Here is an 18,155-nt window from a genome sequence, read left to right as displayed (position 1 = left end):
GACATAGGAGAAATGTGCTAGACCCTCTGTTAAATTTTACATTTCTCGAAGGGTGGAATATCGCAAAAAATATGATCATTGAGTCATTTGAGAGAAGACAACCTCCCGTGTTATGTCATCGGCCAGTATTGAAATCTGACATGTATGAGAGACGTTTTCACCATCTTAAAGTCGTATTCCTATTAACTTCCAGGGTAGTGAGACTTTATCACAGTGCTACGTCAAACCGGATGGATGTCTGCCTGCTTGAACACCAGTAACTCAGATACTCATGAAAACATTAAATGACCCAGGAAATCGATAGAACATCACTCAGAGATACACAAAAACAATATAACATTCAAAATGGGTGAATCTTCTCTTTACGTGTGTGGGGGGACTGCTTCTCTATGGAGGGGAGGTATTTTTCTGGCCCACATGTGAGAAACGGTTGTCTATTGCGTTTAGAAACCGTCAGTTGTCTGTTCCCTCTGTGATCACTGGTAATGAGAGACAGACCAAAGGCAGGAGTCCCTGCCAGATCTGTGGTCTGTTATCAATATAATAGAACGCTCCACGTGACCTCCACCCCTCACTCTAATCAATGTGATATATCAATTCAACCCTACACCATCTCCTTCCAGGATTCCCCGTTCCACTCCTCTCTGTTCCCAATTTCCAGTTCAGAATGATCAATTCTGAGTTCAGAGTTTTGAGTTCCGGGTGCAGGTTTGTGAATATTGTTCTGTATTCCCTCCTGTCAGGCGTTCTGAACTCCGCCCCGCTGATGTTGCCGGGGCGTCACATGATGAACGCCGGTCTGATGACGGCGTCTGTCGGTGGTATGATTCCCTTCATGCTCAGTGCTGACTACGCTACTGGCATGGGCTGTCTGGTTGGAGTGTCTGGACTCTCCACCATCATGGTGAGAACATGGCTAAAGCTGTAATGTTTTATACAGACATGGTGAAGAAAGACCACTAATGACCAATAGTGTTATTCAGCTCTAATCAGAATAAGAAAAACGTTGACACTCAACAGTGTTGGTGGGACTGACCTTGATAAAGGCTACAACGACAACCAAAATCTACAGCAGGGTTAGGCAACAGGCGGCCCGCTGGCCAAAACTGGCCCGAGTGTTTTTTTTGTATAGTTTGTTTCAGCTCCAACAGAAATCATTCCACGGCTTAATCTAGTTGCCTACCCCTGATCTAGAGGAAATAACACAGTATCATAAAGTTACTGTGAGGGGTTTATCTATTGACTACCCAGCAAACCAAAATTGGCTCTGTAAAAGTTCCCAGAACATTCGTGGCAAATGTTCTCATAACACAAAACCTGGCCAGTTGGCTCATGATTACACAATGTTTGTATAAAAAAATTGCCTGATGTTGCCAAAACATTCCCAGAACATTGCTCCTATATTTCGTTCCTGCAGTATGTTCTAAAAACATTACTGGTGCATTACTACCTTACCTGGAAACCTAATGAGAACGTTTGGGGAATGTTCTGGGGTGGTTGTTACAGGTGTTGTGCACAACCTTTCAGTGAACGTTAGGAATACATTCCAAGGATATTATATTTAAAACATTTTCTGAAAAGAAAAAAACACATTATTTGAATGTTTTTGGGATGTTATCATCCTAATGTTAGATAAAACACTACCTAGAACTTAATGGGAATCTTAGCTAATGTTCTGGGAATGTTCCCGGTTTGCTGGGTAGAGTTCCAAGATTCTAGTAACTTTCCAAAGAATCACAGCTTTTCGAGAAATCGAGGTTGGAAGATTACTGGAATCAGTGGGGAATTAACAGGAAATCCAGGAATCCTCCAACTGGTATTTCTGGAAAACCTGGAAATGTTGCAACCCTACTAGTGACTGAAGCGTGTCCTGACCGTGATTGTGTTCCTGTAGGGTGTAACCCTGACGATGGCCATCGGGGGCGCTGACATGCCCGTGGTCATCACTGTGCTCAATTCCTACTCTGGTTGGGCACTGTGTGCCGAGGGATTCCTATTGGACAACAACCTCATGACCATTGTAGGAGCTCTGATTGGCTCGTCTGGTGCTATCCTCTCCTACATCATGTGTGTGGTGAGTACTGCTAAACACTCAGTCGCATTCACTCACACACACACACACTCTCTCTCAGCCTCTCTCACTCAGACACTCACCTGCCAGTCAGGTAGCCTTGTCATCTTAGTTTTGCTCTTGCACTTTGAGATTTTTTGTTTTTGGAATTCGTCAAAAGATTTGGCGCGCTCCCCATAGAGATATAATATAAATGTTGTATTTAATCCTGGTTACACCCCTCTTTCCAGGCAATGAACCGTTCCCTGCCCAACGTGATCCTGGGAGGGTTCGGTACTAGCTCCACGGCGGGGGGGAAACCCATGGAGATCACAGGCACCCACACAGAGGTCAATGTGGACCAGTCCATCGAACTCATCAAAGAGGCCAACAGCATCATCATCACCCCAGGTACACACATTCTCTCTCGCACACACACACAAAAGCACACATGCAGCACAAATGCAATCATGCGTACGCACAACACGCAAGTTCTGGGTAGGGTTCAGAGGTAGTCTTATGTAACACACCTGTGTTCATCACTGTAGGACGGTTGTGTGCAGAGTCATGTATCGATATGTCTGTGTGTGTGTTCTGCTCTCCTCCCAGACTGAACTCTGCTACCAGGTCATTTAGTAATGAACCCTGGCATAACATCTGTACTGGAGCCTGACAGACAGGGAATGTCCAGTAGAGGGTGCGGTTTGTCTGTCCCTGTGAAGCGGAGCTAGCTTGTTCGACAGGCAGGCAGGCAGTCAGTCAGAGGTAACTGGTAATATAGAAGACTACAGTGGCCCAGGGGTTAGAGGTCAGGGGGATTTGTTCCAAACAAAGTTGATTAGTTGTAATCAACATACAGCACTGGCCTCTCACCTCTCAACTCTACCCAGTATCAGAACACACCTCTATCCAGTATGCTGATACCCCAGGACAGTTACACAGGCAGGTGTTAGACAGACACATGGGAGCGGGGGTTCCTCTTGCACGCATGCCCTCTTCTTCACCCCCCGCCCCATAACACACACACACAACCCCATAACACTTACAGGCAGGGGAAAGGGGTTTCCTCGCACGCACCACCCCCAGACAGTAGAAATCCTATGATTTAAGACAGAAGGGAGAGCAGAGGGGAGAGATGGAAGAGAAAGGGGTGGAGAGCAGGGGAAAGTGAGAATAGAGGGCGAAATGGGTCAAGAGGAGGTGAAAAGGGGGAGAGGTAAGAGAGAGATAAAGGAAGGGTATTGGGAGAGAGGAGGGGAAAGAGGTACTGCAGCCTTGGTCAGGAGAGGAGAACAGAAGAGAACAAATTGTTTCAAACAGACCTTATTCACTTCTGTTTTTAGTCTTCCAAGAATAACCTCTGCATCAAGTTACCTCTATCCTTTATCTGGTCATTAAGTTACCTCTATCATTTATCTGGTCATTAAGTTACCTCTATCATTTATCTGGTCATTAAGTTACCTCTATCATTTATCTGGTCATTAAGTTACCTCTATCATTTATCTGGTTATTAAGTTACCTCTATCATTTATCTGGTTATTAAGTTACCTCTATCATTTATCTGGTCATTACGTTACCTCTATCATTTATCTGGTCATTACGTTACCTCTATCATTTATCTGGTCATTAAGTTACCTCTATCATTTATCTGGTCATTACGTTACCTCTATCATTTATCTGGTCATTAAGTTACCTCTATCATTTATCTGGTTATTAAGTTACCTCTATCATTTATCTGGTCATTACGTTACCTCTATCATTTATCTGGTCATTAAGTTACCTCTATCATTTATCTGGTCATTAAGTTACCTCTATCATTTATCTGGTCATTAAGTTACCTCTATCATTTATCTGGTCATTAAGTTACCTCTATCATTTATCTGGTCATTAAGTTACCTCTATCATTTATCTGGTCATTAAGTCACCTCTATCATTTATCTGGTCATTAAGTTACCTCTATCATTTATCTGGTCATTAAGTTACCTCTATCATTTATCTGGTCATTAAGTTACCTCTATCATTTATCTGGTCATTACGTTACCTCTATCATTTATCTGGTCATTAAGTTACCTCTATCATTTATCTGGTCATTAAGTTACCTCTATCATTTATCTGGTCATTAAGTTACCTCTATCATTTATCTGGTCATTAAGTTACCTCTATCATTTATCTGGTCATTAAGTCACCTCTATCATTTATCTGGTCATTAAGTTACCTCTATCATTTATCTGGTTATTACGTTACCTCTATCATTTATCTGGTCATTAAGTTACCTCTATCATTTATCTGGTCATTAAGTTACCTCTATCATTTATCTGGTCATTAAGTTACCTCTATCATTTATCTGGTCATTAAGTTACCTCTATCATTTATCTGGTCATTAAGTTACCTCTATCATTTATCTGGTCATTAAGTCACCTCTATCATTTATCTGGTCATTAAGTTACCTCTATCATTTATCTGGTTATTACGTTACCTCTATCATTTATCTGGTCATTAAGTTACCTCTATCATTTATCTGGTCATTAAGTTACCTCTATCATTTATCTGGTCATTAAGTTACCTCTATCATTTATCTGGTTATTAAGTTACCTCTATCATTTATCTGGTTATTAAGTTACCTCTATCATTTATCTGGTCATTAAGTTACCTCTATCATTTATCTGGTCATTAAGTTACCTCTATCATTTATCTGGTCATTAAGTCACCTCTATCATTTATCTGGTCATTAAGTTACCTCTATCATTTATCTGGTCATTAAGTTACCTCTATCATTTATCTGGTCATTAAGTTACCTCTATCATTTATCTGGTCATTAAGTTACCTCTATCATTTATCTGGTCATTAAGTTACCTCTATCATTTATCTGGTCATTAAGTCACCTCTATCATTTATCTGGTCATTAAGTTACCTCTATCATTTATCTGGTCATTAAGTTACCTCTATCATTTATCTGGTTATTACGTTACCTCTATCATTTATCTGGTCATTAAGTTACCTCTATCATTTATCTGGTCATTAAGTTACCTCTATCATTTATCTGGTCATTAAGTTACCTCTATCATTTATCTGGTTATTAAGTTACCTCTATCATTTATCTGGTCATTAAGTTACCTCTATCATTTATCTGGTCATTAAGTTACCTCTATCATTTATCTGGTCATTAAGTTACCTCTATCATTTATCTGGTCATTAAGTCACCTCTATCATTTATCTGGTCATTAAGTTACCTCTATCATTTATCTGGTCATTAAGTCACCTCTATCATTTATCTGGTCATTAAGTTACCTCTATCATTTATCTGGTCATTAAGTTACCTCTATCATTTATCTGGTCATTAAGTTACCTCTATCATTTATCTGGTCATTAAGTTACCTCTATCATTTATCTGGTCATTACGTTACCTCTATCATTTATCTGGTCATTAAGTCACCTCTATCATTTATCTGGTCATTAAGTTACCTCTATCATTTATCTGGTCATTAAGTTACCTCTATCATTTATCTGGTCATTAAGTTACCTCTATCATTTATCTGGTCATTAAGTTACCTCTATCATTTATCTGGTCATTAAGTTACCTCTATCATTTATCTGGTCGACATGATATTTCTCTGCCATGTCTTGAAGGTCACATCAACCTGAACCATCAAACACATTAAATGTAGAGTTATGACGTGGCCACGAGCAGCACCGCAGATATTAAGATGAGCATGATGCAAGACCTTGCTCTCAGTCGTACAGGGTATATGTGCATGTGTGCGGGTGCACTCCTCGCTGCTACAACATGGTAGCTTCGGGACCAAAACAGCAGAGGTTCAACCTCGCGCTTCAACACTCTTAGTTGTTGTGGAAATCGGCCCAATATTCTGTTTACCAGTGGTGGAAAAAGTACTCAATTGTCATACTTGAGTAAAAGAAAAGATACCTTAATAGAAAATGACCCAAGTAAAAGTGAGTCACCCAGTAAAATACTACTTGAGTAAAAGTCTAAAAGTATTTGGTTTTAAATATACTTAAGTGAATGGAATTTCTAAAATGAACTTAAGTATCAAGTAAAAGTATAAACCATTTCTAATTGCTTATATTAAGCAAACGGCACCATTTATTTGTATTGACGGATAGTCAGGGGCACACTCAGACATCATTTACAAACTAAGCATTTGTGTTTAGTGAGTCCACCAGATCAGAGGCAGTAGAGATGACCAGGGAAGTTCTTTTGATCAGTGTGTGAATTGGACCATTTTCCTGTCAAAATGTAATAAGTACTTTTGGGTGTCAGGGAAACTGTATGGAGTAAAAAGTACATATTTGCTTTAGGAATGTAGTGTAGTAAAAGTTGACAAAAATATAAATAGTAAAGTAAAGATCCCACAAACTACTTAAGTAGTGCTTTTTTGAGTATTTTTACTTAAGTACCGTACTTTACATCACTGCTGTTTACTTCGTGCATCGCTGAGTCATACCTTTTAACAGTAACATTTTAACTTTACCTACAGTGACACTGTGATTGTGTAGGTTGGTCTGCTTATAGTGTGTGTGTGTGTGTGTGTGTGTAGGTTGGGGTCTGTGTGCGGCTAAGGCCCAGTACCCCATCGCTGACATGGTGAAGATGCTGGTAGAGCAGGGCAAGTCTGTCAGGTAGGTCTTCACAATAATACAATCCTCTCTGTCTCTCTCTCTCCTCAATCATCCCTCTCTCTTCACTCTGTTTATTTTCGTTGGGGACCATCAGTCCTCCTCTCACAGAGTGAGATAACGATATCTTCCTGTATTAGTCTGAGTTCTAAAATAACATTCTTTCTAGTTAGTTTTACAACCCCACTGACCGTCTTGAGTTTCCTGGTCAGGAACACTGGCAGGTCACCTTTTATGTTCAAGGAAGACAAAACACATCTGGGTCTAAAAGCTTTAGAGTGGAAAACATCTTTATTCTCCAAATTCAGAGCGAAGCTGTGAAGCCCTGACTGACTGAGGAATTGCATAAAGACAATATTAATGTGTGTGTGTGCACACGTGTGTTTCTAGGTTTGGTATCCACCCTGTGGCAGGTCGTATGCCAGGCCAGCTGAACGTGCTCCTGGCTGAGGCAGGTGTTCCATACGACGTGGTTCTGGAGATGGATGAGATCAATGAGGACTTCAAAGGTCAGAACACACACACTCACACCGATCAATTTACTGCACAAAAATATAACGCAACATATAAATTGTTGGTCCCATTTTTCATGAGCTGAAATAAAATATCCCCGAAATGTTCCATACACACAAAAAGCTTTGCCTCTATAATGTTGTGCACAAATGTCTGTACATCCCTGTTAGTGAGCATTTTATCCTTTGCCCAGATAATCCGTCCACCTGACAATTGGCATGCTGACCGCAGGAATGTTCGACAGAGCTGTTGCCAGAGAATTTAATGTTTATATCTTTACCATAAGCCACCTCCAACGTCGTTTTAGAGAATTTGGCAGTACATCCAACCGGCCTCACAACAGCAGACCACGTGTAGCCACGCCAGCCCAGGACCTCCACATCCGGCTTCTTCACCTGCCAGATTGTCTGAGGAGTATTTATGTCTGCAATAAAGCCCTTTTGGGGAAAAACTCATTCTGATTGGCTGGGCTTGGCCCCCAAGTGGGTGTGCCTATGCCATCCCAGGCCCACCCATGGCTGTGACCCTGCCCATTCATGTGAAGTCCATAGATTAGGGCCTAATTTATTTATTTAAATTGACTGATTTCTTTCTATGAACTGTAAGTCAGTAAAATCTTTGAGATTGTTGCGTTTTATATTTGTGTTCAGTATCGATTCATTGATTTGATCATAATGACCAGCAGGCATCCCTCACACTTGGTTGTTTGTATCGCTGCCTGGCTGGTTCCATCCATAGTTTCGCCAGGGTCTCTGTACTTGTTTTACTGAATGTGTGTGTCCCACAGAGACTGACCTGACGCTGGTGGTGGGTGCTAACGACACAGTGAACTCAGCAGCCCAGGAGGACCCCAACTCCATCATTGCTGGCATGCCAGTCCTGGAGGTCTGGAAGTCCAAACAGGTAGGGAATGAAGAAGGTAGTATAAGAGTACTAGTACAGGGCCCTCTCACTGGTTTACAAAAGGAAGGAAGGATGCAAAATATTGTCTTGTTCTGCTCTCTGGTGTTGAGTCCTCCTACTCTTTGGGTGACAAGGGCTCCCACAGGTAGAGCATAAAATGAGATTGTGAAGTGTGCTGTCTTCTGTAGGGGATTGTGATGAGATCTCTGACTAGTTATTTTAAACATATTTATTTAGACCAGTTATACGCAACAGACGGGCCGTGGGTCCTGAACTAAAATGATAAATGAGGGTGTCATGCCTCGACCCCTGGTATCATATGAACACACGGTAGAATTGCAGGAAATTAGCTGCACAGTTCTCTACACCAACAAGAGGGGTGTGAACTGTTTGGGGTTGCGAGGTGGGGGTTTGTTACGCCAATAAATGACAATATCCATCGGGACCTTTGCTACCTAGGAAATGTGTGTGACCGGACCTTCTCAAATAGAACTTCCGTACCCCTGATTTCGACAGTTGGAAACACAAGGGTGGAAGCCAGTCTCCGGTGGGAAGAGGAATATAAAAGGTGATGTTAGCCATGTCTCACCCCTGTTCCCCTCCCTGTACTGTAGGTGATTGTGATGAAGAGGACCATGGGTGTGGGCTATGCTGCAGTAGACAATCCCATCTTCTACAAGCCCAACACATCCATGCTGCTGGGAGACGCCAAGAAGACCTGCGACACACTACAGGCCAAGATCAGAGAGGCCTACTACTAGAACACAGAGATGGACAGTACACACACACTCCCCATCGGCTTTACGGATGTATTTATTTGTCTTTCATCCAGATGCAGGTGTATGGTTCCGTAAAGATTAGTAAACAACGTTGAATATTTTTACACTTAGTGGCTTGATGATGATTGGATGCTGGGCAGTGATGATGTTGAACCAAAGGTGTGGAAGCAACTATGAGATTACTTCTTTTAAATTGGAGAAATGTAATTATTTAAATGAACCCATGCTGCATGCACTGCCTGCCCTGATTTGTAAATAAAAATCTGTTTTAAATGTGATCTGTTGGCTAGAGTTCCCTATTCAATTGTATCTGTAAGAGCTTGTCAGGTATAATTTCACACAAAAGCACTGAGCAGCGCCACATACTCCCAGTAGCTAACGATAGACTGGCTCTCAACCAGTAACCACCAGCAGCTCAGAACCCTGCAGCGTGTTGACCTAGCGGCTAGGTCCTAGCCTGTTAAAGGTAATGGAACCTACACGCACAGCAAGAACAAGCCGCATTGACAGATGTCCAGCGTAATGAATTCAACCCCAGCCTTTCTCAAATACTTTACACTTCTGTATTCACGTAAATGCAGTACATTTTCTTTAGTCATTTTATACAGACCAGGTGATATACCGTTCATAATTCAACATGACATGTTGCACAGTAACAACCATTCCTTAGAACATGACATCTGATGGGTGAACCTGAATCACTGAAAGACAGCGCCAAGAGTTTCAAGCTCTCGAATTAGAGCTGTACTTTGTCCTCCACATAAATCAAGAGTTTTAGACAGTAGCTAGGTAAAATCTATATGCATTTTCCCAAATTGACTTGTGGATAAAAGTTTGATGTGGTGCACATTCAAGTAACTATAAATGGGGTTCCATCACATTTAACTCTACTGATGGTTTTGTTGCGTTCTATAGCAAATGGATCCACTCTGGACTTGGCATGTGCGTTCCAACCAACAGCTGGACTCGCAGATACAGTGTAGCTATAGCCTGCATGAGATTATTATGGACAACGAGACAGATACAGTGTAGCTATAGCCTACATGAGATTATTATGGACAAAGAGACAGATACAGTGTAGCTATAGCCTGCATGAGATTATTATGGACAAAGAGCCAGATACAGTGTAGCTATAGCCTACGTGAGATTATTATGGACAAAGAGACAGATACAGTGTAGCTATAGCCTACATGAGATTATTATGGACAAAGAGACAGATACAGTGTAGCTATAGCCTACATGAGATTATTATGGACAAAGAGACAGATACAGTGTAGCTATAGCCTACATGACATTACTATGGACAAAGAGACAGATACAGTGTAGCTATAGCCTACATGAGATTATTATGGACAAAGAGACAGATACAGTGTAGCTATAGCCTACATGAGATTATTATGGACAAAGAGCCAGATACAGTGTAGCTATAGCCTACATGAGATTATTATGGACAAAGAGACAGATACAGTGTAGCTATAGCCTACATGAGATTATTATGGACAAAGAGCCAGATACAGTGTAGCTATAGGCTACATGAGATTATTATGGACAAAGAGCCAGATACAGTGTAGCTATAGCCTACATGAGATTATTATGGACAAAGAGCCAGATACAGTGTAGCTATAGCCTACATGAGATTATTATGGACAAAGAGCCAGATACAGTGTAGCTATAGCCTACATGAGATTATTATGGACAAAGAGCCAGATACAGTGTAGCTATAGCCTACATGAGATTATTATGGACAAAGAGCCAGATACAGTGTAGCTATAGCCTACATGAGATTATTATGGACAAAGAGCCAGATACAGTGTAGCTATAGCCTACATGAGATTATTATGGACAAAGAGACAGATTCTTTATTTGTCAAAACGGCAACAAAGCATCAATCATCATGTCACCAGAATAAGTCTCTGGATATTTATTTACTTTGATATATGATGTCTATCTCAATATTAGTGCATAAAAGCATTTCCACTGCCATTTCTTGCATTATACATTTTAGACACAAAAAGATACTACCTTGTCTCAGTGGTGATTTTAGACCAAAAGATCCCGGTAATCGGTATTTTTGGACGCCGATTTGCCTTTTTTCTTTTTACACCTTTATTTAACAAGGCAAGTTAGTTAAGAACACATTCTTATTTTCAATGACAGCCTAGGAACGGTGGGTTAACTGCCTTGTTCAGGGGCAGAACGACAGATTTTTACCTTGTCAGCTCAGGGATTCGTTTTTGCAATCTTCCGTAGACTAGTACAACGCTCTAACCACCTGCCTTACATTGCACTCCACGAGGAGCCTGCGTGGCAGGCTGAATACCTGTTACACGAGGGCAGCAAGAAGCCAAGGTAAGTTGCTAGCTAGCATTAAACTTATCTTATAAAAAACCCTCTTAACATAATCACTAGTTAACTACACATGGTTGATGATATTACTAGTTTATCTAGCGTATCCTGCGTTGCATATAATCGATGCGCCTACTTCGACAAACGTACCTAACCACCAATGTACCTAACCATAAACATCAATGCCTTTCTTTAAAATCAATACACAAGTATATATTTTTTAAACCGGCATATTTAGTTAATATTGCCTGCTACCATGAATTTCTTATAATTAGGGAACTTGTGTCACTTCTCTTGCATTCCGTGCAAGCAGTCAGGGTATATGCAGCAGTTTGGGCCGCCTGGCTCATTGCGAACTCCATTTATTCCTAACTAAGGCAGTAATTAATTTGCCAACATTTTACGTAATTATGACATAACATTGAAGGTTGTGCAATGTACAAGGAATATTTAGATTTATGGATGCCCCCCGTTAGATAAAATACGGAACGGTTCCGTATTTCACTGAAAGAATAAACGTTTTGTTTTTGAAATTATAGTTTACGGATTCGACCATTTTAATGACCAAAGGCTCGTATTTCTGTGTGTTATTATGTTATAATTAAGTATGATTTGATAGAGCAGTCTGACTGAGCGATCATAGGCAGCAGCAGGCTCGTAAGCATTCATTCAAACAGCACTTTCCTGCGTTTGCCAGCAGCTATTGCGCTGTTTATGACTTCAAGTCTATCAACTCCCGAGATTAGGCTGGTGTAACCGATGTGAAATGGCTAGCTAGTTAGCGGGGTGCGCGCTAATAGCGTTTCAAACGTCACTCGCTCTGAGTGTCACTCGCTATTTAATATACCTTTGACTATTGGATGTTCTTATAGGCACTTTAGTATTGCCAGTGTAACAGTATAGCTTCCATCCCTCTCCTCGCCGCTACCTGGGCTCGAACCAGGAACACATCGACAACAGCCACCCTCGAAGCAGCGTTACCCATGCAGAGCAAGAGGAACAACTACTCCAAGTCTCAGAGCGAGTGACGTTTGAAACGCTATTAGCGCACATCCCGCTAACTAGCTAGCCATTTCACATCGGTTACACCAGCCTAATCTCGGGAGTTGATAGGCTTGAAGTCATAAACAGCGCAATGTTTGAAGCACAGCGAAGAGCTGCTGGCAAAACACACGAAAGTGCTGTTTGAATGAATGCTTACGAGCCTGCTGGTGCCTACCATCGCTCAGTCAGACTGCTCTATCAAATCATAGACTTAATTATAACATAATAACACCGAAATACGAGCATTCTCTACTTGGTGGTGATTGTGTGTGTAGGTAGGTTCTCTCTCCAGTCTCTGCGTCTCCCAGCGGTAGTTTTGGCCTCTCTCTCCTCCCTGCAGTAGTTTTGGCCTCTCTCTCCTCCCTGCAGTAGTTTTGGCCTCTCTCTCCTCCCTGCAGTCTCTGCGTCTCCCAGCGGTAGTTTTGGCCTCTCTCTCCTCCCTGCAGTCTCTGCGTCTCCCAGCGGTAGTTTTGGCCTCTCTCTCCTCCCTGCAGTCTCTGCGTCTCTCAGCGGTAGTTTTGGCCTCTCTCTCCTCCCTGCAGTAGTTTGGCCTCTCTCTCCTCCCTGCAGTCTCTGCGTCTCCCAGCGGTAGTTTTGGCCTCTCTCTCCTCCCTGCAGTAGTTTTGGCCTCTCTCTCCTCCCTGCAGTAGTTTTGGCCTCTCTCTCCTCCCTGCAGTCTCTGCGTCTCCCAGCGGTAGTTTTGGCCTCTCTCTCCTCCCTGCAGTAGTTTTGGCCTCTCTCTCCTCCCTGCAGTAGTTTTGGCCTCTCTCTCCTCCCTGCGTCCTCAGCGTCTCCCAGCGGTTGTCTTAGCCTTGTTGATCAGTGTGTGTAAGTAACAGTAGAAGTACATCAGGTTGTCATACTGTCCTGTGTACTCCTGTCTCAGACACAGCTCCTGGTAGTCCTTGAGGAAGTAGTAGACAGCCTCTATGGTTGCCAGGTAGGTGTCTGGAGAACCTTTCTGATGGCGCCAGAAACACGTCTTCCTGGTCTTCAGCTCCACACGGAGCAACGCTGCAGGGACAGAGAAAGGAACAGCCCATCAGTCATGATCAGGGCCAGGAGTTTTTCCTGTTCACGTTGTGACCCGACCAGGAAAAACTCTGGGCTCTAGTTGTAGGCTATAACTAGGTAATAACAAAGTAGTTCCCCCATGTAATGTACAGCACTTTAAGCTACATCAATGCTATATCTATCATAATTACCCTGTAGTCTCTCATCTGTGATGATTCTGGTGGTCTGGTTCCATGTGCTGTCGATGAACACCACTCTCTGGAGGGGACAGGCTCCTGGTGTCTCAGTCTGGCCCTCTATCCCTGCTGCCCCTCCCCTCTCCTCTGTGTGTGTGGCTCCTGATGTCTGTCCCTCAGCCTGCTGTGTGGCTCCTGGCGTCTCCTCAGCTCTGGGCCTCTTTGGGGACGGTTCCTCGTCAGGGGAGGCAGCTGACTTCATGTCAGCCAGGTTCTGTAATCTCCATGTCATCTCCTCCACTGAGACTGATCCAGGACCAGGGAACACCAGCACTACCTAAACACACACACACACACACACACACACACACACACACACACACACACACACACACACACACACACACACACACACACACACACACACACACACACACATTTCAAGTCAACATAATACAAATGGTATTAATATTATCTAATAAGGTTACGTTAGAATGACACATTTTTATGTATATGACGTGGTAGACAAACTGTTAATCAGGCTCACATTGTTCTCTGAATATTTGTTCACATGAGGAAAAGCTGACTAACTTTGTCTGTGTCATCTTCATACTCAGGTATGCAGGGGTAGGTGTAGATGGTGACATCATCAGGGGCGAGGATCTTGGCATGTATGGCTGTGCTCTTCCCATCAACCTCACTGGGATGCTTGATGATGTCAATCTTTATAGGGAGCTGCAAACACAAGTTAGAGGAAGTTTACAGTGTGACCAACCATGTTCATCAATTACAGGTCAGGTATTACCAATACAAACAGTCAACACACTGTGAATTGTCTCAAACTTGTATCTATGTGTTCTTTCATGTTTGGCTGTAACAAAAGCCTGCATCTGCACTAGAACCGAAGTACACTTCAATCTAGTGTGTGAGGCACCGTAAGTAGTACTACTATCTCTGACACCCCATGTCTGCAGGCTAGTGCTTTAATAAAACCAATCAGATTAGGCCACTACAAGCCTGTGTGTGTTAAATGTAATAGGACCAATAAGGAGAACCGAGCTCCAGATCTTTCCCTGACCTTGACGGAGGGGATTTCCTGCTGGCTGACGCCCACTAAAGAGCAGCAGGTGTAGCAGAAGAACATCCGGGAGCCTCCGCAGCTAGAACACTTCAGCCTGCCCCTCTGCTGCGCCTGCTCCAGCTCCCTGTGGGGAGCCAGCTTCAGACCATGGAGGGGAGGGGAGGCAGGGACAGGGTTCTGTTTGGTTACTGGTTTGGAGTCCTTGTCAGGATGTTGGGTTTTAGCCAGTGGTGATTTGGGAGAGGAGGACATGTCCACGCCGCCGGGACTGGCTAGCACGTCCGAACTGGACATCCTGCTGACTAACTGGAGGTGGCTGACAACAAACAAAACATCAAACTGAAGAATCAGGTGCCCAGCCTGGGACGTAGTTATACCAGTTAGCTAGGTAGTTGGCTCGCTACTAAGCAAGTCACAACAAATAAGTCAAAAGCCTGCATCTCAAAACATTCCAATGTGGATAACTCATTCAAAAGATATAGAATTTTAAATCAATGGTCACTTCTATTGTCACAAGAAAATGCAATGGGTAATTTCAACAACAAAAAATATATGGTTTTAAATACATTAATACCAATAATGAAAAAATACAATGTTGACACAGGTATGTTGAGAATATTGGTCTATAGAGAGAACTTTTCTACCCATCTCAGTTAAAGTGGGGTGGGAAATACTCAGTAGGTTCTCTACTAACCAAATATGGTTCGTTTTGGAGTGGGACTGTAATACATACCCAGCAACACTTCGTTCTCTACCCCCTCTAACGCCCAATGCAATATACTGTAATACACAGTACATGGGATACATATTGGCTTGTAGAGAGAAAGGTATAACAAGTTGTCTCAGCTAACATGGGCTGGGAAATACTCAGTAGGGTCTCTACCAGGGTTTCCATTAGCTGGTAATTGCCTGCTTTAAGACGTTCTTTTTTTATGCAGATAAAACTGAAGCCGGCCAAATTGACCGGGAGAAAATGGTAGACAGGCTATCAGTGCATCACCCACCACTTCACAATGTGAGCTGGAGGCAGTATGCATTTTTAAAACATACTTAATTGTTTGAAACCTGAATGTTTTACCACATTGTGAGGCATGTCTTACATTGCTTGAAAATCCAACCATAGAAACATGGAGGCAATTATTTTATAAAGACTTCATAGGCGTCACACGAGTTTCAAGTTTGGGGAGCATATTTCTTCTACCGATCTGTGGCAGTTATGATCTTCATACGCACATTTTCATGGAATAGTTTCATTTCAACAATAACATTTGTGTTTCTCAATCATTGTCTCGTGGTTAATCAAAACATTCTTAATGTTAATCAGCACCAGTCTCTGACATATGGATACATTTATACACTGATCATTGGCGGTTAAATAGCTTAAATGATCGCATGGAGCTCAGAGATGGCCAATGCAGCCGTTGGCCTAGAACTTTCATTATCAACTAAGTTAAAATACATAAAGCCGACAAATAAAAACACTAGAAAATATACTGATGAATTCGGATTCTTTCACATTCATCTCTCAACTCAGCTTGTCTGCATGTCTCCCTTTATATCTGTCTGTCTTGGCTTGAGCTATCACTAGTGAAGCACAACATTGTATCAAATCAATCAACTGGATCTGACCCAAAGCCGTCTCTAGTGAACTGTGTGAGGTGACTGTGTGAGGTGAAGAAAAAATTACTGAGAAGCTCAGCTTATTAGTGGTGGACATGGTGATTTAAGACAATCAAAAATCGAACATCCCCAAATGGGCATTTTCTTACATTTGCGTGCAGCAGGCCAGGTAGGCTACTTCTATGCGTGCTCAGGCGTGTGTGTTCCCTCAACATTAACAAGACAGAAACAAGGCCCATGCTCATTGCTCACATGGAGCACTCCAAACAAACGACAATGACTACTGACTATTTCCCAACCCACTTTAGCTGAGACTGGTCAAAAAGTTCTCTCTACAAGCCAACGTGTATTGATTTGGGGACTATAGATTTTTTATTTAACTAGGCAGATTGGGTGGAGTGAAAAGCCAGCAGCAGGCTGTGCGACACAGCCCCCCTCCAAAACTAGTAGAGACCCTACTGAGTATTTCCCACCACACTTTAGCTGAGACAGGCATAGCCGCAGGAAGTAGGGGTGCTGTATCGCAAAAAAAAATTGAAATAAAAAAACGGAACCTTTTTTTGGGTGGGGGTTCCACAAAAGTAGTGCACTGGGCCTTTAATAGTGCTGTATTAGTGGACCCATATAGCCATCCACATAGTGTATTGCGTTGCAGAGATAGGAGTGGTTGAAGTAAGGAGTCACCAGTACTCTGTATTAAACCCGTTGCCCAGCACAAGAGACCCATTTTTGCAATATCTATTGAATAATTTCAATAACATTATTTGTATTTTATTAAAAGTGTATTTCTTTAAATATAGCCTACACAATCGCTTAACATACCAGTATCTGTGTAAACTTTCAAAATAAATGCTGGTATAAATAATACAATATTTAAGTTATCAAATTATCCATACATTTATTCAGAGGTGGTTGCAATGCTGTGAAAAAAAAGTTGTACCACAGAACAATGAGACAGATATTTCACCGGATGTATAAATGTGAAACCTCCGCTTGGCGTTTCCATTCACTACCAAGTATGGTAGTAAGAGGAAGCCCAATGGGAGAAGATGGATTTTGGCCGATATTGTGCAAATGTTCTCATTGATGAAACATTTGATCTCAGTACAGTTTTCTGTTCCCAAAACTCGAATATGTTATTTACAGAGTGGACTGCGTTTTGTAGACTTTAACCTTTACCAAAGTTGTAAAAAATTGCGTGGTTTAGAAGGAGCGCAAAGGTGAATTGAGTTATTGCACACTTCAGAGTTGGAGTTCCTAACGGAAATATGCATATTATTGCTAGAACGGGCTAATATAATCTCGCTAGCTCGTGCTTGGCTCTGCCCACTATGACTAATTTGTTCCGATTGGAAACGACAGGCTGTGGTCTCTTGGTTTAGTTATAAAAGTATTTGGTTGTACTGCACCAGAGTGCTAAAATATATATATATATATATTACCAAAGTTTAGCATGTCTTTGCAGGGGGAATGCCGGGCATAATATCCTGTTGCTAGGAGAACGGTAATGTCAGCACTGCAGCGTGCAAGCAAAGAGTTTTATAACTAACCCATTGTGCTAACTTAGTTAGCTAGAATCTTGTTGCAGATAATGATAGCTAGCTAAATTAGCTTGAGGCTATAAACAGGTTCATATAGCGATACAAGGAATGTTTTTATGTAACAGTGGAAGACATAAATCCCATTTCACAATTCATTAACGTTACCTGTTTAAAATGAGACTTGATCCAATTGATTAAGAGCAATTGTCGATGTACTCTGAAGCGGAGCAAGCATGGACTCGTTCTACGCCGGAAGTGTCAACCGGAAGAATTTAGCGGCGCGAATGTTAATTACAGCTGTTACTTAGCAACGGAACACATGCGTAATATTTTGACAGTCAGGGCTGAGCATCTTTGGAGGGTCAGAAACAAAACATGGCTAAACAACAAGACCCAGAGGACGATGAAGAAATCCTGAGCACGTTTGAAAAGTTTGTTCGGAATCAGGGACTG

The 18,155-nt window shown here is 42.1% G+C and overlaps 3 protein-coding genes across 4 annotated transcripts in view; 2 read left to right on the top strand and 1 right to left on the bottom strand.

Annotated features, from left to right (window-relative positions):
* The window catches only part of LOC139575763 (NAD(P) transhydrogenase, mitochondrial-like), a 21,943-nt gene extending 12,785 nt beyond the window's left edge, over positions 1–9,158 (top strand). For both annotated transcript variants that reach the window (XM_071401038.1, XM_071401039.1), the window contains 7 exons: positions 744–904; positions 1,895–2,074; positions 2,302–2,461; positions 6,607–6,688; positions 7,076–7,194; positions 7,986–8,101; positions 8,716–9,158. In XM_071401038.1, the coding sequence (XP_071257139.1) occupies positions 744–904; positions 1,895–2,074; positions 2,302–2,461; positions 6,607–6,688; positions 7,076–7,194; positions 7,986–8,101; positions 8,716–8,862 (965 nt within the window). In that variant the 3' untranslated portion in view covers positions 8,863–9,158. The remainder of the gene's footprint in view (positions 1–743; positions 905–1,894; positions 2,075–2,301; positions 2,462–6,606; positions 6,689–7,075; positions 7,195–7,985; positions 8,102–8,715) is intronic.
* dtwd1 (DTW domain containing 1) lies at positions 8,897–17,988 on the bottom strand. Its single transcript, XM_071401041.1, has 5 exons — positions 17,868–17,988; positions 14,539–14,857; positions 14,052–14,195; positions 13,476–13,797; positions 8,897–13,284 (listed from the first exon to the last, which is right to left on the bottom strand). Exons 2-5 carry the CDS (start codon positions 14,833–14,835, stop codon positions 13,055–13,057), a joined length of 993 nt encoding a protein of 330 aa, XP_071257142.1. The 5' UTR covers positions 14,836–14,857; positions 17,868–17,988; the 3' UTR covers positions 8,897–13,054.
* The window catches only part of LOC139575764 (protein FAM227B-like), an 81,157-nt gene continuing 80,948 nt past the window's right edge, over positions 17,947–18,155 (top strand). The window contains exon 1 of the mRNA XM_071401040.1: positions 17,947–18,155. Within this exon, the coding sequence (XP_071257141.1) occupies positions 18,078–18,155 (78 nt within the window). The 5' untranslated portion in view covers positions 17,947–18,077.

Source organism: Salvelinus alpinus, chromosome 5 (assembly GCF_045679555.1).
Source record: "Salvelinus alpinus chromosome 5, SLU_Salpinus.1, whole genome shotgun sequence".
In the NCBI taxonomy this organism is placed as follows: Eukaryota; Metazoa; Chordata; class Actinopteri; order Salmoniformes; family Salmonidae; genus Salvelinus; species Salvelinus alpinus.
The sequence above is the reverse complement of the archived record's forward strand: the minus strand, read 5'-3'. Positions and strand labels throughout refer to the sequence as shown.

What these genes read in the sequence shown, in the direction of transcription:
- dtwd1 (XM_071401041.1), bottom strand. Translation starts at nt 14,835, where the DNA reads ATGTCCAGTTCGGACGTGCTAGCCAGTCCCGGCGGCGTGGACATGTCC. An exon ending in AGGAAATCCCCTCCGTCAAG is followed by an intron (nt 14,196 to 14,538) that starts GTCAGGGAAAGA and finishes TTGTGTTTGCAG; the next exon opens with CTCCCTATAAAGATTGACAT. An exon ending in ATGAAGATGACACAGACAAA is followed by an intron (nt 13,798 to 14,051) that starts GTTAGTCAGCTT and finishes GTGTGTGTTTAG; the next exon opens with GTAGTGCTGGTGTTCCCTGG.